The sequence below is a fragment of the Trachemys scripta genome, chromosome 11 (assembly GCF_013100865.1).
Source record: "Trachemys scripta elegans isolate TJP31775 chromosome 11, CAS_Tse_1.0, whole genome shotgun sequence".
NCBI lineage: Eukaryota > Metazoa > Chordata > Testudines > Emydidae > Trachemys > Trachemys scripta.
The window spans coordinates 49,361,034-49,381,305 of NC_048308.1; the positions used below are offsets into that span (position 1 = coordinate 49,361,034).

Consider the following 20,272-nt stretch of genomic DNA (forward strand, 5'->3'; position numbering starts at 1 on the left):
TGTTGCTTGCTTGCATTATATAACACTTCCCTGCAAACTGAACTGTGGTGCATTGGGAAAGCTTGTGTGCACCAATAACCCTCTGATCTATGCCAATAGGAGTTTTAACTCCTGGCAGGTTACCCAAGCCAGACATGTTATGGGAACCCTAATTCTATTTTTTTCTTAATTTTTCTGCAATTAAAATCTCAGTTTTAATGTTCTACTAGCATTTATTTTTAAACAAAAATTGGATTGCTCTTGGATGGAAAGTGAATATGCACTATACATAGAATATCTGTTGAAGCTGATTTCCATATAATTTAATTAAATTAATAATACCTTTGAACAATATTCTGTTATAAACACCAGCGGTAACACTTGTCATTGTCTGCCAGCAAAGCAACATTTAATATAATTCCATCCTAAAGATATATTAGATAGAGAGGAATTCCCAGACTATAAGGAATATCCAGCTAGCATTTATTACAAAAACTAATTTTTCCCATTTGCAAAAAATTAACTTTTATCAAGTTGGATACAAAGATCAGCTCCCTAATGTTTTCTTTATTTTCATCAAAACTATTGTCTGGGGTTTTACAGATTTCCCTCTTTCAGATGGATATAACAGCTAAGTCTTATGGTTCAGTGTGTAAGTATTGGCTAAGGCAAGAAACAATCCAAGAGACCAAAGATCTAAGAGAAGCTAACAAAGCAGAAAGATCTATAGTTGTCTTCTCAAAGATAGCAATCTTGAAGATTTGTTCAACGTTTAAAAAAAATGTCATTCTCTACTAACTCGGTCTACCAGGTACAGTCTGGATAAATTAGCTCACCGATTGCAGGGGTTCTCAACCTTTTTCTTTCTGAGGCCCACCTAACATGCTATAAAAACTCCACAGACCACCTGTGCCACAACAACTGTTTTTCTCCATATAAAAGCCAGGGCTGACGTTAAGGGGTAGCAAGCAGGGCAGATGCCCAGGGCACCACAGGGGGCACCGCAAAGCTAAGTTGCTCAGGCCTCAGCCCCAGGTGTTGGCTCCAGCCTGGGCTGTAGTCCTGTACAACGGGGCTTTGGCTTTCTGCCCTAGGCCCTAGTGAGTTTATCATGCTGGCCATGCTTGGCGGACTCCCTGAAACCTGCTTGTGGGCCCCCAGGGGGTCGTGGGCCCCCAGGGGGTCCCGGCCCCCTAGTTGAGAACCACTGACCTATAGTAACAAGGGGATTGTATATTTAAAAGGGTAGTCTAAGAAAATACAGATTGTCATCAACAGTCCATACGCTTTTACAAGCTGCCAATAAAAGTCAAGAAGAGGTATATTTTCTCAAAAGCAGCCCTAGAATGTGATACTTATCAAATACAGTAGAGTTTGAAATAATTGACTTGCATTATCTGGATGAACCGACTTGCCAAAGGATGTCCTCTTTATTTTATTTTGGGGTATTTGGGGCTCTTTCGGGTCAAATTTTGCCCTATTCAAATGATCCTGCTTGCTTCCTCTCTATAACAGTCTCGTGGATTTCTCACTGCTTGCTAAATCTTTCCATCTGGGCTTAAGGTACAAGTGAGAAATAGTAAAATGTAGGAAGAAGAACAGGAGTACTTGTGGCACCTTAGAGACTAACAAATTTATTAGAGCATAAGCTTTCGTGGACTACAGCTTAAGTCACATGGGAGGAAGCCTTATTTTTCCTCCTTGAGCAAAGCTCCTTTTGGAACTAGCCTGATATTTTCCTTAAACAATTCATTGCTTTTGAATTGAGAATTCCAGCATCATCTCTAATCAAACTTCCTAAGTCACCTCTAACTAGCCAGGAGGCAACTACCTGTATTTCTCCTGGCCCCTCTGGATCACACTTGCCTATGCAGAAAGATCTTTCTTGAAAAGGGAAATGGATAGCTTTCATTGTTAGTGACCCTGCTGTTTACTTTCTGAATGTAGACTGGACACTGTCAGATACTTACAAAGCCCCCAAACTCAACACTTGCAGGGCTGGAGTTTCTCCTGAATTAAACCTATAACAACAAGTGTTTCTTAAATGTGTGCATTTTTAAAGTTTTAATATGTCATTGTAAACCCAATAGCCACATAATTAAATGTTCACCTTTGTAACAAACTGGCATTGAAAGCAGAAAGAGTATGGATCAGGTCAAAGTTGTAACCCAATAATCAGGATAAAGTTTTTCTGTTTCATCCATTAATTTTACAAGTAGCAGATGTTTTTTATCTTAACATTTACTCCATATTTTTCTTGGACATGATTTATTGCTCATCCCAAGATGACTGCTTTAGTAAACTAAATATTAGTACCATATGTGAATGTTAGCACATTATAATTAATTACAAATGGTGATCCTTCTGTTGACCTTATTTTCCACCTTACATGCAGATAATAGAATCTGACTGTTCCAGCAAGTATCATTGAATAAATTAACATAAGACCAGTTAAAATACTTATTTCCAATACTTATATAGGATAATACTGCTTCTTACTGGAAATCAGTTGTATTACTAGACAGAATCCAGGAGTTTGAATGGGGGTAGGAAAGGAGAATTGAGCAAATTGCTGCTAAGGTCTTCAAACATTAAGATTTGTATCTGGGAGGCAACCAGCCCTATAGATCTGTATTGTAAAGTTCCTGCCTTTATATAACCTAAAATAATGTTAAGGTTATTATCTTAGTCGTGTCCACAAAAAAGCGTATAGCAATTTTTAAGTGTCATAGAGCCTGACTGTGCAATACCCATCCCTGTTGTTCAGCACTAGCTCTTGCTTACTCCCATGAGGTCAATACGATTACTCGCTTAAATACTCACCAACAGCCAATGCAAGGGTTGCATAGCTAGTCGCATGATCTCAATCCCCTTTATACTTAAGCACTGATCTAAAAGAGGTCCTCACTTGAAGGGTCTGAGTGTTACCCAGTATGTACAGCCACAGATTAACACAGGAATTGCTATAATAATGACTAGTAGCCAGTGTAGTTCTGTATCTTGTTTCTTACAGTGGTTAGAACTAGATGCATCGAGGAAAGGTATAAGAAATCCCAGAGTGGACAATTAAAGAATAGCCTGCTTATAGGAAAGTTTCTTCCTTAACCCCAGTCAGTTAGTGGTTGGTTTAAGCAAGATAATTTATATCCTGTATTATTTCTTTCCTATCTAATGTAGCTGTGGATCATCTTATTATTCATATAAATGAATCATCGTTTTTTAAATCCTGCTATGCACTTGGACTCAATGATATGTTGTGACAGTGAATTCCACAGGATGGATAATATATACATTGGGTAACAAAAAGTCTACCATTTTTAAATTTTTGCTCTCATTTTCATTGAGTATCCCGTTGCTTTTATATTATAAAAGGGAGTAAATAGGAGATCCTCCTTTACCTTCTCTGTACCAGTCATAATTTATGTCTTTGTTTAGTTTAGAATACCTGGCAATCCCAGTCTTTTCAAATTCTCCTCACCTCAAACTAAAGTCTTTCTAGAGATGGTCTGATCCATAGCATTATTTTGTATTTGTATAGTTTAAATGTGTTTAAAGAATCTATACAATAAACTACATCAGTGTAATTTTATTTCTTTATAAAGTTATTCAGTTATTCAAACTGATCTTTGTAGACTAGGCTCTTACTGAAATCCTGCTTGAAGAAAGTCTTTTCCTGGGCTCTTATAATTTAGCCCTGGGGCTGGGTAAGCAGTATTCCATAGCAGTTTGCTACCAAATGCCTGCGCTTCTCTGATAAGTTGATTGATATGGCTATTATCAATAGTCCCCAAAAATTATGAATGTAGGTATCAGTGTCAGTTTTTTATACCTATACAATCAAAGAATTGAAAACCATTTGAAGTCAAAATGCCAAGTGGCATTTACTCTGCAATACAAATTAAGTGCCTATAAGTTGAACATGTACTTCTGAAACAGTATTTCTGGTTATAAATTTAAGGTTAGATTGAGCCTTTAGTTGTAAAGCAGAAGTAACAGCTCAGCTCTTCTGGCTGTCACACTGGGGTAGAGGCAAGGCTCCATCCACTGTTCAGACACTTCTCACCCACTTGGTCAATGGGGTAGGGTACAGGGGTGCTGAGTACCTGGGTCAGGATGCAGAGAAAGCTAATGTGGCTATGAAAGGGAGTGGAGGTGCATGACTGTATGAGAATGGGTGTCACAATCTGGCCTTTAGTTTGTTACATTTGTGATTTCTCTCCCACACCCTGCCCCACTCTCCATTTAGGTATGAAGAAAAAGCCACAAAAGACCTGGAACGATACAACAGACAAACCAAGAAAGCTGTGGAGCAGAGAATACAGAGCTCAACAAAAGAGACAGAAAAAAGATACAAGTCCAAACTGAAGACTTCTCTCTCTGACCAGCAGAAACTTGACAAACTTTTTCAGGCTCAAATTGAAAAGAAACAGAGACATAACCAAGCTATGAAAATTGTACAGGTGCCTTTTTCTATGAGTTCTTTCAAACGTAAACTTCAGAGGCTTGAGAAGACAAATTTTGATAAAAACGAGTCTTGCCTGATCTGTCACCTGAGTTTTCCTGATGCATGGATAATTGCTTCTGGAAAAAAAATCATGTTGCTAAATCCGTATAGAGTGGAAGAAGCCCTACTTTATAAAAAACTACTGGAGCAACACAAACTTCCTGTAGAGAAACTGGACAAGCCAATTGTATTAACTGACAGGTATAGTAGTGTGGAGCCAGGGTGTTGTCGTGGGTTTTTTTGTTTTGTTTTGTTTGGGGGTTTTTTTGTTTTTGTTTTTTGTGGTTGATTTTGTTTTTTTAAGTATCACATAGGAATTATCTACTGTAAACACTGTGGAGGCCTTAGGCACAATTTTTTTTTTTTTTAAGTGGTGGTCCCTCACTCAAGATGCACAAGAGCTCCATGGACCTGAGACCAGAAGACTTATTAGCAGTGTCCATAGGTCTGTGCCTGTGTCTCCTTGTGTTCCAAACAGAGGGCATAGAGGGTGGTGCGGATTTCCTGCCTCTTCAGTTGCTTTTTACCCTCCATGGTCCGCGGAACCCCTCCACTGTCCACATATTTACTAGCATTCCTGCTTAAATTTCAAATTTTTCTGTAAAAAGTTTTTACCTTTATCTAGTTAGTTAGTGGTAGTATTTAGTTAGCTAGTGTTAGTAGAGGTTTTGGGGGCATTCCTCCACCCCAATATTCCCACCATTTGGAGTACTTGGTATGTCTAAGATCCCTGGCTTCAAGAGCTATGTGGCCTGTCCCCAGCTCTTCCCAGTTAGTGACTTCCATGACACTTGTTTCTATTGCCTAGGGAGATCAACATCCCCTCCAGGTTGCAATATTTGGCATTCCTTTCCCCTCTGAACCTGGCAATCTTGAAAGTTCCAGCTCAGAAAATCCCTGTGGATTGCTCAATGAGGCCCCAGGCCAATCCTGAGTCATCAGACTCCCTGTTCATTGGTTGTAGATGCTGAGAAGTGCCCCTCTGAGTACAGTACTCCCCTGTTCTGGATCATGAGGGGACAGAGCTAAGGACCTTAACAGGCACAGTAGGTGGGAGGAGATTAAGAGCACTCTCATAAAAAGGAGAAATCCCCTCCCTAGTCCTCATCTAAGAAGAGGACTTCTTCCTCTGCACCCTCCCAATCTGGTCAGACTCTGCATCCTGTTACAGTTGTGTCAGGATCTCAAGGGGAGCACAGGTCTGGCTCGTGGTATGGAGAGCCAAGAGTACTTTGAAACCGCTGACCCATGAAGGGGTGGGACCACCTCCAGTACCAGTAAGCAAAAAAAGAGAACGATGCTGCCCACACCAACAGCACCCTCCCTCATCAAAAAAAGGGATTTGGTGATGCCAGTATTCACCACCTGACCTTAATTAGCACCACTGGCTCTGTCATGAGGTAGATACAGACCACACAACTCAACTCCAGTTACTGTAAGGTAAGTAACATTTCTTTTTAAATCTACTGGGAAATGTTACTTTTACATTTACACCATGTTTTAAAATTAGAAAGAGACCTAGTCCTGCTCGTATTGAAGTTAGTAGGAATTTTGTCATTGATTTTAGGGTTGTGAAGTGAGGGCCAGATACTTCTTAAAATAAATTATTTTATTCATCACCCAGAGCTTTGCTAAATACTCCCTATTTCCACAGCCCCTCACCAACTTCTATTGGTTGTGGAGCAGGCAAGGTCTAATGTTAATTTCTAACCATCTAGATTTTGGGGTTCTTTTAGAAAAAACATATAGAATGTAAGAGAATTAGTATCCTTATCAGCATACCTTAACAGTTTCTACGCATTATAATAATATTTCAATTTTTATTTAATTGGATCATTCTTGCCAGCTACCAGAGGGGTAGCCGTGTTAGTCTGAATCTGTAAAAAGCAACAGAGGGTCCTGTGGCACCTTTGAGACTAACAGAAGTATTGGGAGCATAAGCTTTCGTGGGTAAGAACCTCACTTCTTCAGATGCAAGTGAATCGAAAGCTTATGCTCCCAATACTTCTGTTAGTCTTAAAGGTGCCACAGGACCCGCTGTTGCTTCTTGCCAGCTAGTTTTTATAACAGCTTTATTATCTAGCAATTTTAATTTTTAAATCATGATGCTTTTTTCTTGGAATAATAGGAATATGCTTTTGATTTAGGTAATTTATTGTTAGCATATCAGTTACAAAAAATAAAACACAGGTCTTTGGGATATAAAAAGAAAATTGTCACACTCAAGTCTGTCTTTTTCAAGCTGATTTGACCTGGAGTTTTTATGGTACTTCTGTTTTCCAAAAAGTCTAATGTTGCCCTTTTACAAATAAAAATCCATTTATCCCTGGATTTTTTCATATGTACATATAATTTTAAAAATGGCTAATAGATTATACTACTTGGTTAACAGCTTGTAATCCTGGAATTGTCATGCTGGTAGTAAATATATTACTGTTCACTCAGTCTCTCTGTTTATTATAGTTTCTTTGTTATTTTAAGCCTTGTGAAATTATTGTTTGCTTGTTTGTTTTTCAGTTTGTTCAGCGGATCTCATTATATGGATTCTCTCTACAATATGACAAAGGATTGCCAAAAATTAAATGGATCAATTTACTTGTCGGATCCAAGGCTTATAGCAAATGGTTTTAAGATAAAAATGATACCAGGTATGATGTAGTTTTGTATTTATTTTGAATCTACTGAAACTTTTTTATTTCACAGTTGAAATGACTGCATATATGATATATTATAAATCTATATTTCCTCACCAATCAAGCCATCTGTACCCTCAGTTCCTCAGCATTCAAAGATATTCCTATCTGGCTAAGAGCATCATCTCTGTCACTCAGCGCATGGGGAAATGGAAAATGATGGCTGGCTAGTGTGGAGGTAGAGCAGAGCTTCAAACAAACATTTTGTCAGGGATAAAACCAAGGTCTCCTAATTCTCAGTCCTGTGCTCTGACCACTGGCCCAAGCTGCAAATGAATGTTGATAAATCTACCACTTGTGATGTAGGAAGCACTCATTATATATTTTGCAGATGACTTTGTTACATCCATGCTCTGCCTTGATGATGTTGACCCACATCATAACACATCAGATTTATTTTCTTAAAAGCCTTTCCTGTATTAAAGCCATTGTCGTAGACTGGAATCATAATTCATGGATATCCCTGTGCATTGCAGCTGAATAAGGACAGAGTTGTTTTTGTTTTCTTTGAAATGTGAAGCTTTCCTTATTGGCACACTTGCTAAACTAACCAGGCCTTTGAAAGGCAGGAACGGTTCCTCTTTTGTTCTCTGTAGGCCTGATCTATATCCCACTGGCATCAATAAAAAAACTTCAGTTGACTTCAATGGGAGCTGGATCAGATGTTGTGAAAGAGTCTTTTGCAAGCAGTTTTTTGCCACAGGAAACAATAGAAAACCTTTAAATTTTTGCATAAGAAAAAAATGAAATATCTATGGTGGGCTTTGTATATCCTCAACATCTCAGCAGCTCAAGGAAGGCCCCAGAATCCATGCCCTTTTCCTGCCTCGCTGTTCTTTGATCTTCTGGAATGGAAGTCAATGTTTTGGTGGGACTTCCTTAAACCAGGCAGCCTTTCCTAGTGCTTACCATTCCCACCTCCAACATATATAGAGTTAAGTAGCTCTTTGCTTGCTCCTGCAGCCAGTAGCTCAGATGCCTCCTGCTTTGCTGTGCAATGGTTGGGGACAATCTGGAGGTCCAGCAAGGCAGTTTTAAGATTTGAACACTGATCTGCGTTTGCTTCAGGATCATCATCATACTTTTTGCTAGCACTCAGTTTGGAGTCAATAGCAGGGCTGTTTTAGAACCCCCATCAGTCTGCTTTCCAATAGAATCTATATCATACCAAACCTGTCTCGTTTATTACCTTAATAGCCCAGAAGTAGAGAGTTGGTATACTTTTACACTGGATGATTTATAGCCATCCCGCCATCAGTGGAAATCCAAAGACAGGCTTCTCCGAGGCAAATCAATAGCAGACATTTCCCATATCATAGAGCCCAAGGAGGCTACAACCTATCCTGGAAAATGATCCCTCACTCTCACAGACCTTGGGAGGCAGGCCAGTCCTCGCTTACAGACAACCCCCCAACCTGAAGCAAATACTCACCAGCAACTACACACCACACCACAGAAACACCAACCCAGAAACCTATCCCTGTAGCAAACCTCGTTGCCTACTCTGTCCCCATATCTACTCTGGCAACAGCATCAGAGGACCCAACCACATCAGCCACACCATCAAGGGCTCATTCACCTGCACATCCACTAATGTTATATATGCCATCATGTGCCAGCAATGCCCCTCTGCCATGTACATTGGCCAAACCGGACAGTCCCTCCGCAAAAGAATAAATGGACACAAATCGGACATCAGGAATGGTAACATACATAAGCCAGTAAGTGAACACTTCAATCTCCCTGGTCATTCTATTACAGATTTAAAAGTCACTATCATTGAACAAAAAAACTTCAGAAACAGACTTCAAAGAGAAACAGCAGAACTAAAATTCATTTGCAAATTCAACACCATTAATCTGGGCTTGAATAGGGACTGGGAGTGGCTGGCTCATTACAGAAGCAGCTTTTCCTCTCCTGGAATTGACACCTCCTCATCTATTATTGGGAGTGGACTACATCCACCCTGATTGAATTGGCCCTGTCAATACTGGTTCTCCACTTGCGAAGTAACTCCCTGCTCTCCATGTGTCAGTATATAATGCCTGCATCTGTAACTTTCATTCTATGCATCCAAAGAAGTGAGGTTTTTACTCACGAAAGCTTATGCCCAAATAAATCTGTTAGTCTTTAAGGTGCCACCAGACTCCTTGTTGTTTTTGTAGATACAGACTAACACGGCTACCCCCAATACAAGGAGGCTAGTTTCTTAGGGTGCGATGCCTAGATGGCAATTCACTTGATCCAGGGCAGAGATTCACTATAGGAGCTGTTGGAAATGCTGTAGCTTCATGTGTTACCACATCACGCCTATGTAGAGTGATGACAGATGTAGTGTAACATATGGAAACCTCCAAGGATAGGTCCAAAAAAGATGCTGGAGCAAGTCATTAGTGAAAGGCCAATTACTGGTATGTTCTGTCCCTCCAGGAGAACACTATTCTTCCTTTTGGGCCACATATACCTGAACAGAGAATGCTGGCAAACTGGTTAAATCAATAGGCAATACGTCAATAACAACAAGTACATGGAATTTTATCCAGAACATTCTTTAGCAGATCCCAGCCCAGTGGCTTCTTCCTGCAAAAGGGGCCAGTTCCTCATTTGCTCCTTTTTTGTAGTTGTTTGTGCTTGCCTCCCAGATACAGAATGCTTATTAGCGGTTCCTTCAAGTTTGCCAGGGTCCATTTCCATTGCAAGCACTCATTAAAGCACTCATTTTCAGATATGCATGCAAGCTTGGTGTCAGCTTAATTACTGACCCTCTCTAGCTCGCCTTTCTCATGACTCACTTCAACTGCAAGGTAGTGAGTTGGGATTATTTTATTTATAGATATAGATATTTTTTTATTCTCTAGATAAAATTATCTGCAGACCAACCCTAGACTAGTCCATTTTGGAATACTGAGAACTCTAAACAATCAATTTGTTTCCCCTGAAACTTCCCATTATAAGACCCTGTTTTCAATTGCTTATAACTTTGCCAAACTTTAACCATCCAACTCTTAATCAGAAAAAATGTGAATGATAATTGGGAATCATTTAAGAATACTTTACTAGATGCCCAGAAAGCCACAATCGAGGAAGAAGGCCCAACTGGTTAAAAAAACAGCCTGGTTTACAGGGAAAGTGAAGGCAGCTGTAAAATAATAATAATAAAAAACAACAAATAGAAGAAAGGGGAAGTTGATGGTAATGAATAGAAATCAAAAGTTAGTAATTGTAGATAATTGACAAGGGAACGTGAGTGCCCACTGTGACGCTGGGGACAAAATAGGTAATGCAATCCTTGGATGCAGAAACGGGAATATCAAGCAGGAATAGAGGTTATTTTATCTCTATATTTGGCACTGGTGCAATTCCTGCTGGACTATGTCCACTTCTGGTGCCCACAATTCAAGAAGGATGTTGTTAAATTGGAGAGGGTTCAGAGACAAGCTGTGAGAATGACTAAAAGATTAGAAAACCTGCCATATAGTGGTAGACTCAAGGAGCTCAATCTGTTTATCTTAACAAAGAGGTGGTTAATGGGCGACTTGATTACGGTTTGTAAGTATCTACATTGGGAACAAATATTTAATAACGGGCTCTTAATCTAGTAGAGAAAGGTATAACACTATCCAATGGATGGAAGTTGAAGGTAGACAAGTTCAGACTGGAAATAAGGCATACATTTTTAATTATAAGAATAATTAACCATTGGACCAATTTACTAAGGATTGTGGGGGATTCTCCATCAGGGACTATTTTAAAATCAAGATTGGATATTTTTCTAAAAAGATATACTCTCAGAATTATTTTGGGGTAGTCCTATGGCCTACATTCCTTTCTGGCTTTAGAATATATGCAAGCTGAAATTTTCCATGCCAGATGTCTGCCTCAAGCTGAATTGTTTTGGAAAATGGTCAGTTAAAATGGTTTAGTTGGTTCCAAGAATCAAGCGAGGGGAAAATTCATTTTTATTTTTTTTCCTACAGACAACAGCCTCCTTCACTACACAGCCCTTATTCATCCCCAGAGAAGTTCCAGTCTGTGCACTGAATGAGGCAGGGGTCCTGTGGAAAAAATAGGATGTGCTCATGTAATTAAAGACTGTGTCAAAATGCATAAACAGAAGGAAGCCAAATTAAGGTAGCACAGGCAGCCTTAGCTTGTGAGGGCTTGACTTTGCAGCCATAATGTCCTTTTTAATGTAAGTTGAATGTGTTATTTTATATATTTGGTTGGTTTAGCATGAGATTGTCCTTCTATTTCTTTATTTTAGCACAGGATGCCATATCAATAATAACGTTTGCACAATAGCTGGTAGTCCATCTTTTCTTCAGTCCGAGCCTCAGATAGCAGTGATTGTTCTCTCAGCTTTGAAAGTGTTTGCCTAAGAAAGGTGTGGCTTATTCAGCAAATATGATTGGAGTATATTCAGTTATTAGATCAGAAAGCTCTATATTATAAATTGGATATTGGAAGATTGCTGAAACCAATTACACACTAAGTCAGAATATTGCAGGGACAAAAATATAGTTCATTTCCTACATGCAAAATTAAGTCAATATATCTCTCATTCCTCCCTCCCACCCCACCTCAATAGATATCCAGTCACATCAGGAAGGTGTACACATACCTTGTAGAAAAAAATATTTCCCACCCCTCCATTCATTCTGTTTGCAAGCTAGCTGTCTCATAAGCCTTACGAGCCAGAGTTTACACTGTGACATCTGTGATGCAGCTTCCTAGCTCTCAAAGGTACCATTCAGGCAGTTTTAGTTACATGTCTAGCCAGACTCTGTGGCAAGGGACTGGGTATCTCTCACCTAGTAGCAAAGATGATATGCTTGCATAGGAGGGTGGTATTGTGTTATGAAATGGGGGGTGTCAGGACCAACAAGGGCGAAGATGTTAATTAAACTTTTGTTTATTGTTACAACAGTAATGAGTGGTTGGGAGTTTTATGTTACTTTATCATTGGCTTACTCTTATTGTAATGACTACCATTCACAGTCTTTGTAACCTTTCATCAAGGGTGCAGAAAGGAAAAACAGCTGTAGCATTTGAAATGTAAAGCATTAAATAAGGCTTTCAGTTTAACAATATTTCATAGCTCCTTCTCCCTTTTGCCTGTATAAAGTATTTGATAGAGAACCCCCCCTTTGATGGATTGTGTCCTTCAGGGCCAGCTCCAAGGTTTTTGCCGCCCCAAGCAGCCCCCCCCCCCCCCCCCGCAAAAAAAAAAAAAAAAGCCGCGATCTGCGGCACTTCAGCGGGAGGTCCTTCGCTCCAAGCGGGAGTGCGGGACCCACTGCCGAATTGCCGCCGAAGAGCCGGACTTGCCGTCCCAAGCACCTGCTTGGTAAGCTGGTGCCTGGAGCCGGCCCTGGTGTCCTTTTTGGGGGGAAAGAGAAAGTTAGTTGAAGTGGGCTGGAGCTGCTGTTGTTGAAGTCTGATCCTGTTTACAGTAAGACTAAACAAATACACACAAAAGGGGAGAGGAAAGAATAGCAAAGATAGAAAATGCAGCTTCCGTCTTTTGTGCCGAGTCTCACTTCCAGCTTCCCTGCTGGAGAAACACAAGCACAGTGTACATGGTTTTGTCAGCCGCTATAAGAGCTGGCAAACTTGTACCACTGTCAGGCTGTTTTAAGCATTGCTTTTAGCTGCCTGTCTGATCAGACACATAACAGTGTTGCAAAAGATGGAATTGTCTTAGCTGTCTAAGCCAGACTCTTTTGAGACAGAAGACAAAAGGAGCTAGGGAAGAGAAAATAGAAGATGGGGAAGGAATATAACACAAGGGAGGGAGGGAGAGCAGAAACCCAAGTCTCACGTTCAAAGTGATGGGCAGGATTTAGCCGAAGCCAGTGAAAGTGGGAATGTCATTGGTTCTCTCTCTGTCTGGCTCAGTCTGGGCATGACATCTCTCAGGATCAGTATGATGAAGTCCAAGGATGTCATGATGGATCCTGGGGTCTCAGGAGACTGTGGAGGTGCCAGCAATGATAGTTAAGCTTGCTCCTTTCAGCATGCACAACCTCTCACTACCATTTAGTGATCACCAGATAATGTGCAAAAAAGGGATGGCAACCTCATTCGATTAAATATTAACACATTTCTGTGATTTCAGCTGTAAACATTTCCTCCCATGTATAGACTCTTTCAATTTGTTGTTATATTAACTTGTGACTTTATCGGAAGCCTTAAAGACCCCTCTTCACTGTTCTTTTAACTTAGGCTGTGTCACTGTGGTGCTTCAGTGTAGACACTATAGCGATGGGAGGGGGTCTCCCCTTATTATATTTAATCTACCTCCCCAATAGGCAGTAGCTAGGTGTAACCGGGCATAGTAGGGCCCCCCTTGGTCCTGGCTCAACAATCACTGGTGCAGTTTATTTACAGCATGCAATCCCACCACCTTCTCACCATCTACAGCTTGGGGGTTTGAGCCTTAAGGACTTCTCAATCTCTGCAGCCAGGAGGAAAGCGCTACCGCTCTCCTTCCATTCTCTGGCTTCCCCCCCTTTCTGCCTGCCCCCACTTTGGCTTCCTGCCCCTGAGGCTTTTATGCAGCCCCAGGCTGATTAGACTGGCAGCTGTTTCCCCTTTGCCAATCAGGCACAGGTTTCTCTAGGCAGCTCCAATCTAACTCCCTTAATTGGGGCTGGCATGACAGAGGGCTGGCTCAGGAGTTCCAGCCCAGCACCCCATCACACAGGGTTAACTGAAAAATTCTTCAGTCAACCTGTCTCTGGCTACACTGGAGGTTAGGTTGGCATAGCTAAGTGTCTCCAGGGTATGGATTTTTCACACCGCTGAGAGACATAGCTATGTCAATGTAAGTTTTCAGTGTAGATCAGGCCTTATTCTAGTTTGTACCAGTCTAATGTTATGTCTGCACTTGGAGCTGGAAGTTGTCATTTCTAGCTTGAGGAGACATACTCTATCTCTATTTGAACTAGTGTGCTAAAAAAGTGTAGCTGCTGTGGTGGGAGGGGCTAGCCATGCTGAGTACATAGCTGTCCAGGATGCTGTGTATGTACTCGGGGCAGCTAGCCCCTCCTGCCGCTTGTGCCTTCCCAACTATACTGTGGTTTTAGCACGTTCGCTCGATCAGAGAATGTTGCCTTGAGTTGCACATTATGCCTTCAGCTCAAAGTATAGACATACCCTATGTCTCCATCTTCTGCTGACTTTCAGAAACAAGTCCAACTCAGCCTGTTACATAAAATTATGTTACATGGGACAACTTAGAGTAAAACAATGAATTGGATTGGTTTTCATTATGAATGCTCTTCCCGTTTCCCCATTCAGTGCCTGTTTCTCAAACTCAGTGGGCACAGGGGAATGGATTGAGATTGTCATGAACGCTCTTCCTTTGTGAGTCTGAGATAGATACTAGCAAAAGTAAGGTTTGTGCCATTTTTAGGGGATTTGTTGAGTGCAAAATGAGGTGAGCAGAGGATGAGCCCTAAAGAAGAGAGAAGCTTATGTTGGGATGGAAGGAGGGTGCTTGGGTGGGATTAATTTGATAGTAGGGAGGATGTCTGGATTTGTTTAAAGGTTTGGATTCCCATGGTGTAGGGAGTTGAGTTTTTTTGCTGGGGAGTAGTTGGTTACATTAATAAGATTGTCTTTGCCCTGGAGGTCCCTATTCAGGTGTCCAGTTGCAGTGGTGGCAACCCCTTGATGGATGTGGAGGGCCCTGTGGAAAGGTTCACTTGTGAGGACTTGGGTTCTTCAAGCTCTGTGGTAGTGGAATTCAATGGAAAGACTTCTTTTGATTTCCACGGGAATTGGATCTGTCCCAAAGAATTGAGTTTGAGTTGGACGGATGTTTAAACCATTTGCATAGCAACTAGCATCAACACACTGTTCATAAAAACAAATTGTAGATGCTGAAATCATTACATATTCAACTTTAATTTAATTTGTTTTAATAAAAGCTATGGGATTAAAATGCCTGCCCAAAGAGGAAATACTGTAAAGTGGTGTAAGCATTTAAACAGTTCTAACCAGGATTTGAACTCAAGTAAACTGTGGCACATGTGGTGTGAAAAGGCACTCGTGACACATGATTAATATGAAACCCAGGAGGAGGTCATGCTATTCATTCCAAGGAAGGCAAAATTAATTGTCTTAACTGTATTGAATTCTAATGACTAGTTTACTAAGCGTTTTTACATCAGTTTTATTTTCATTGGGCTTATTCTGGGATATAAATCAAAACAGCGTGTAACGTAAATGTTATTTATTGATATCAGGAATACTAATTATTTTCTTTTCTTATTTCCAGGATATTCAGCTACAGAAAACCAGCTGGAAATAGAAGGAATGGCTAATTGTCTGCCATTCTATGGTGTATCAGATTTAAAAGAAATTCTGAATGCCGTGATAAACAAAAATGCAAAGGAAGTATATGAGTGTAGACCTCTCAAAGTGATAAACTACTTGGAGGTAAGAAATAGCAGGTTTGCTTCCAGGTATTGGTCATCTTATTTTTAAATAAACTGCTGAAGCCATTTTAAAGTCTCTCTAGCTTTTGGCATTAATTAAATGCAGTTCTATTCTGATGAGAGACTCCTGATAATGAACAAGAAACAATAAAATCCAACAGACTGTCTCTCAGTTGAATTGGCTGTGCGTTGCTAAAAGGAGTAAGAACATGTTGGTCACCTCAGTCATCAGATATGGCTCTGAATATGCTCAGGAAGCATATTTCAGTAAGAAGGTACTCTTTTTATGTTGGCAGTTTTCAAAGAAGAAATGCAGTTTGAATAAATTAACTGTGACCTGATAAGACATTATATAGAAAATACTATAAAGAGGCTGTTCTCCAGGTTACAGCACAGTCATCATAAAATTGTTTACAGTTTCCAGAAAGTGATTGGTTCCTTTTTATGTATCACAGCCAAAATTTCTTAACTCCTGTCAAGCTGTCTGGAGTGGCTCAAACGTGGTTGCCAACCTCAGGGCAGATTGTTACAAACCAGGGCACAAACCCCAAACTGGTTGTGTGTTCTATAATTAGACTTTGCCAACCAAGTATCAAGTGTGGACTCCTGAAGCACTATAGCAGCCTTAATATGGAGTCACAGACAGTCCCCGTGGGCACCCAGACAATAGACAGATAGTGCCTTACACCAAAAATCACAACATTATTCAGGTTACTCCCAGTCCCAAATGACCAGTTACATACCCCAGGTCAATTGTACCTTAGATCTCTCACCAAAGACAACGCTTGCAGCCAATCTTGTAATAAACTAACTATTGGTTTATTAACTAGAAAAAAGAAATTAGAGCTATTTACAAGGTTAAAGCAGGTGAACATACACAAATGAGTTACAGTCTTAGGTTTCAAAAAGTAATAGAAGCTGCTGTAATGCGCAAGCTCTATATGTCCTTTAGGATTAACCCAAGCTAAGCAGCTTGGGGATTCCTTGCTTATACTTAGAAATATTGCCCTCTCCAAATGCCAAACAGCATAGTGATACAGATTCTTCTGGTAAGGGATTTTTATTCCCTCCCCCCCACCCAAAGTTCTAACTATGATGGAAGGGAGGTTTGTGTATGTCCCCTCTTCAAGGGTGTGTGTGTGGGGGGGAGCAATCAACAAAGTCTTTTGTCTGCTGATGTTCCACAATGGTTTGTCTGGTGTCTATGGGCCTTCTTTTGTTGGGCAGGAGATGACACTACTTATGGTAAACTAGTTTTTCACACTTGGTAATGCTTCTCTCCTGAATGTTGGGGTTTCCAGTTTCATAGCATACAGTTTTATAGTTACAAAGCAAACACTTAAATATTACCTTATAACACAAGATACAGATATTATAATGAAATTAATGTATGCAGCAACTCACAAGAATTTCATAAAGTCCAACAATAAACACTTCTCTATAAATCTAACACCTATTTTAACAATAGTAACACACAGGTGAGCCAGACCGATTTCCAGCTCTACATTTATCATTGTTCAGTGAGGCCTAGTGGCCTTGGCATGAGCTGGCACCGGGTCTGCCAGTGTCATAGCACCACCATAACTAATCTGGTAATTATGAAATGATTTAAGGGATCAGTGTAGGGAAAGTAGACCTACATCTAAAGTTCACATAAATCATAGTGAGAGGCACACAGTTTTCAAACAATCTGAAAGTGCACAGCTTTCATACAAAAAATAAATAAAATTTCTACAATTCATGCAAAGAGAAAGTTGAGAGAGTAGAGATATAATAGAGGTAGATAAAATAATAATTAGTAAAAAGAATTTGGTAAAGAACTTTTCCTTTATTGCTAGCCACAAAATCTAATTATGCCAGTTTTAGTTGCATAAATTCAGGGATAATAGTCTTATCTTTTAAAAGTTAATCTGATACAAGGTAGCACTATAAAATTTATGTGGGGTTTTCCTCTCCACAGGGAGAAGCAGTGCGTATGTCTCGGCAGCTACCCTTGTATATGTCAAAAGAGGATGTAGAAGACACAATTTACAGGATGAAGCAACAGCTTGGAAATGAAAATAAAGGCTGTGTTCATGGTCGTCCATTTTTTCAATACTTAACAGATATTCCAGAATTTAAATAACAAGCACAAATCCAAGGAAGTTATTCAGTAAAGTAGGACATTTTGTTTGGGTTTGTATTTCTTCTCCTTAATTGTGACCTGTACTCTGTATTGTCAGCCTGTTTTCTACAAAGTTTTTATACAGCAACTTTTCACTGTCTTAAGTTCAATGTCTTTTGTTTTTTAAAGTTCAGCTGCTATTTGTAAACTGAAAATAAACTGAGTAATGTACAGAAATTTATTTGCTACAACTCATTGCTATTTTTTTCCCATTAAGAATTTAGTTAATAAATGTTTGCAACTATCATGGTGTTTTTTCAGTGCATGTTACATAGTTTTGCATGTAAAATGTGTGCCTAACAACCTGTAGACCCCTTTAGTCTTACTTACTTAGTGGTATACCTCTTACCGAGGGTTAACTTACACTGCTTTCTACATTCCTCTGAATTTGATCTAAGTAATAGACACTCTGATTATCTTTCCCTGGTCTGAAGACAAGTTCTGTGAAGCTCGAAAGCTTGTATCTTTTACCAATAGAACCTGGTCTAATAAAAGATATTACCTTGAGTCTTTAAACAATAAAGGAATATAAAAGAAACATAATGGGCCAGCTTCAGACCTGATCTCCACTGACTTCAGTGGAGTTGCATGAATTTGTCTGATTAAGATGAGAGAGAAAAATTTACTGTAAATTTCTCTTAACTTATTTATCATTATACATGATTCCCACCAACGGTCAGATTTTCAAACAGAGGCTGAAACTAAAGTATACATAAGTATACTTTTGCATTATGACTCCACAATGCAAACGCACCTATACTTGCAAATTTGACTCCAAATTTTCTTCTTCAAATTTCTCTGTGCTGTTCAGGATCTAAGTTGCACTGTATTTGGAGTGTGGGCCATCATTTTTCCATACTCCTTCAGCATCTTATGCTGACAGTTCATGCCATATGTGTACAGATTTCAACCTAAACATATAACATTGGACTTTAGTATGTGCAAATGACAACCACCAAAGGAGTAAATGCCTCACAGAGACACAGAATCTCGGCAGGAGGTGGGATTAAATATTTCCCTTGTATAAAGTTTTACATACCCTCACATTGCTGCTGTCAATAATTTGAAGTCAAGATTCCCAGACTTTTCCCATCTGAAGTCTTTGACATCAATTTGGCAGGAGCCTGAGCTTGGTTCTGAATTAGCATAGAATAGAGCAGATCTAGCCTGGCCCATTTTAACTATGAAAGTGTGGCCTATGTAGTCAAGGTGCCAGTGTGCAGTATTCTATCTAAATGGGAGCAGCTGGACCACAATCCTCTCCAGGTGGTGCATCTAGATAGTGAATCTGAGGGGGGGCTAAGAGATGTATTTGTTATTATGTTGAGCTGCAAGTTAGACATTCCCATTTAAAGAGAAGGAAACCCAGGCATGGCGGCTTCAGGGGTAAATGTGAACAAGTGTTGCTTCATCAATTGAAGAGTACTTGGGTAGGGTAAAGGGATGAAACGGAGAGAGATGATTAGGTAATCACATCTTCCCTTTCCATTGGCTAATACCAGGTATGTGAGGTTTTAGCAACTGCAAAGGGGTATGAGCTGTTAGCTGGTTCCTCTGCTGCCCCATCACTTTCCCACATACATAGACATGCTGCCTGTTGTCTAACACCTGTGCGTTCATCAGGAAGTAGCAGTGGAGGTACAGGAATGGGAGTGAGTGTAAAGGGGTTCAAGTGGAGAAGCTGTTGTGGAAGAGTGTGAGGAGTCAAAGCGGAGGGAGGGGAGAAGGGGCTGCCTTATTAAAGCAGCTGTCACCATTAACAATGAGAGAGGTCCATCAGTAAAGAACTGCAGAAGATGGGGGCTTTGGTGTCCAAATACAAGGCCAGCGGTTACGGCTCCCCCCACATCGCTCTCAACCCACCTTCCTCCCACAGCCATACTCCCTTCAGCTCCTCAAACTGCTGCGTCCTCATTAACCCTCCACCAACGGCCACAGAACCTGCCCCCTGCTGCTGACAGGTGGCTGCCGCTCTTGGATGCGTCACACCACACCCCCACCTCGGCTCAGGGGCTCTCACTCATGAGACGTTGGGATGGATGCAGGGGGTAAGAGAATTTCCTGGATGGTTCCTGGCCGTTGAGGGCCCTGCAGCTGTGAGGCCTGTCAGTGGGAGTAGAGCCTGCTACAGGTGTTTCTTTTCCCTGTCTCTCCCCACCCTACCCCAAGGCTTTTTTAAGAGGCCAGTCACCTGGGTCCCCAACTGTTACCTTTTTCATTTTAAATCTAATGCAGTGGCCAGTGGGGTGATTCCCTTTCTGACTGGCCGAAGGGCAGGTCAGTCCTGCCCCAGCTCAGCCCTCTCCTGGCCCAGCCCCACTGTTCTGCCTGACACCCAACAAGGGCTCTCCTCCGGATGTCCGGGCCCCTTGCTGTGCGGGGGAGGGGGAGTGCTATGAGAGGCTGCTGCCAGAACGCTTAGTGCTGCCTGCTTCTCAGCTCCATTTGTTTCAGAGGCCCAAGGGGGCAAAGCACTCAGGAGAACACC

General features: G+C 40.7%; 1 protein-coding gene across 4 annotated transcripts in view; it reads left to right on the top strand.

Annotated features, from left to right (window-relative positions):
* Window positions 1-18,290, top strand: part of PMS1 (PMS1 homolog 1, mismatch repair system component) — an 85,893-nt gene extending 67,603 nt beyond the window's left edge. For 2 of the 4 annotated variants that reach the window (XM_034786489.1, XM_034786490.1), the window contains exons 10-13: window positions 4,226-4,684; window positions 7,001-7,131; window positions 15,461-15,621; window positions 17,581-17,745. In XM_034786489.1, coding sequence (XP_034642380.1) covers window positions 4,226-4,684; window positions 7,001-7,131; window positions 15,461-15,621; window positions 17,581-17,745 — 916 coding nt within the window. Of the gene's footprint in view, window positions 1-4,225; window positions 4,685-7,000; window positions 7,132-11,153; window positions 11,369-15,460; window positions 15,622-17,580 lie in introns of those variants that run through there. The other 2 variants (XR_004647748.1, XM_034786492.1) reach the window with 2 other exon arrangements.
* Window positions 18,291-20,272: the final 1,982 nt, after the last annotated feature.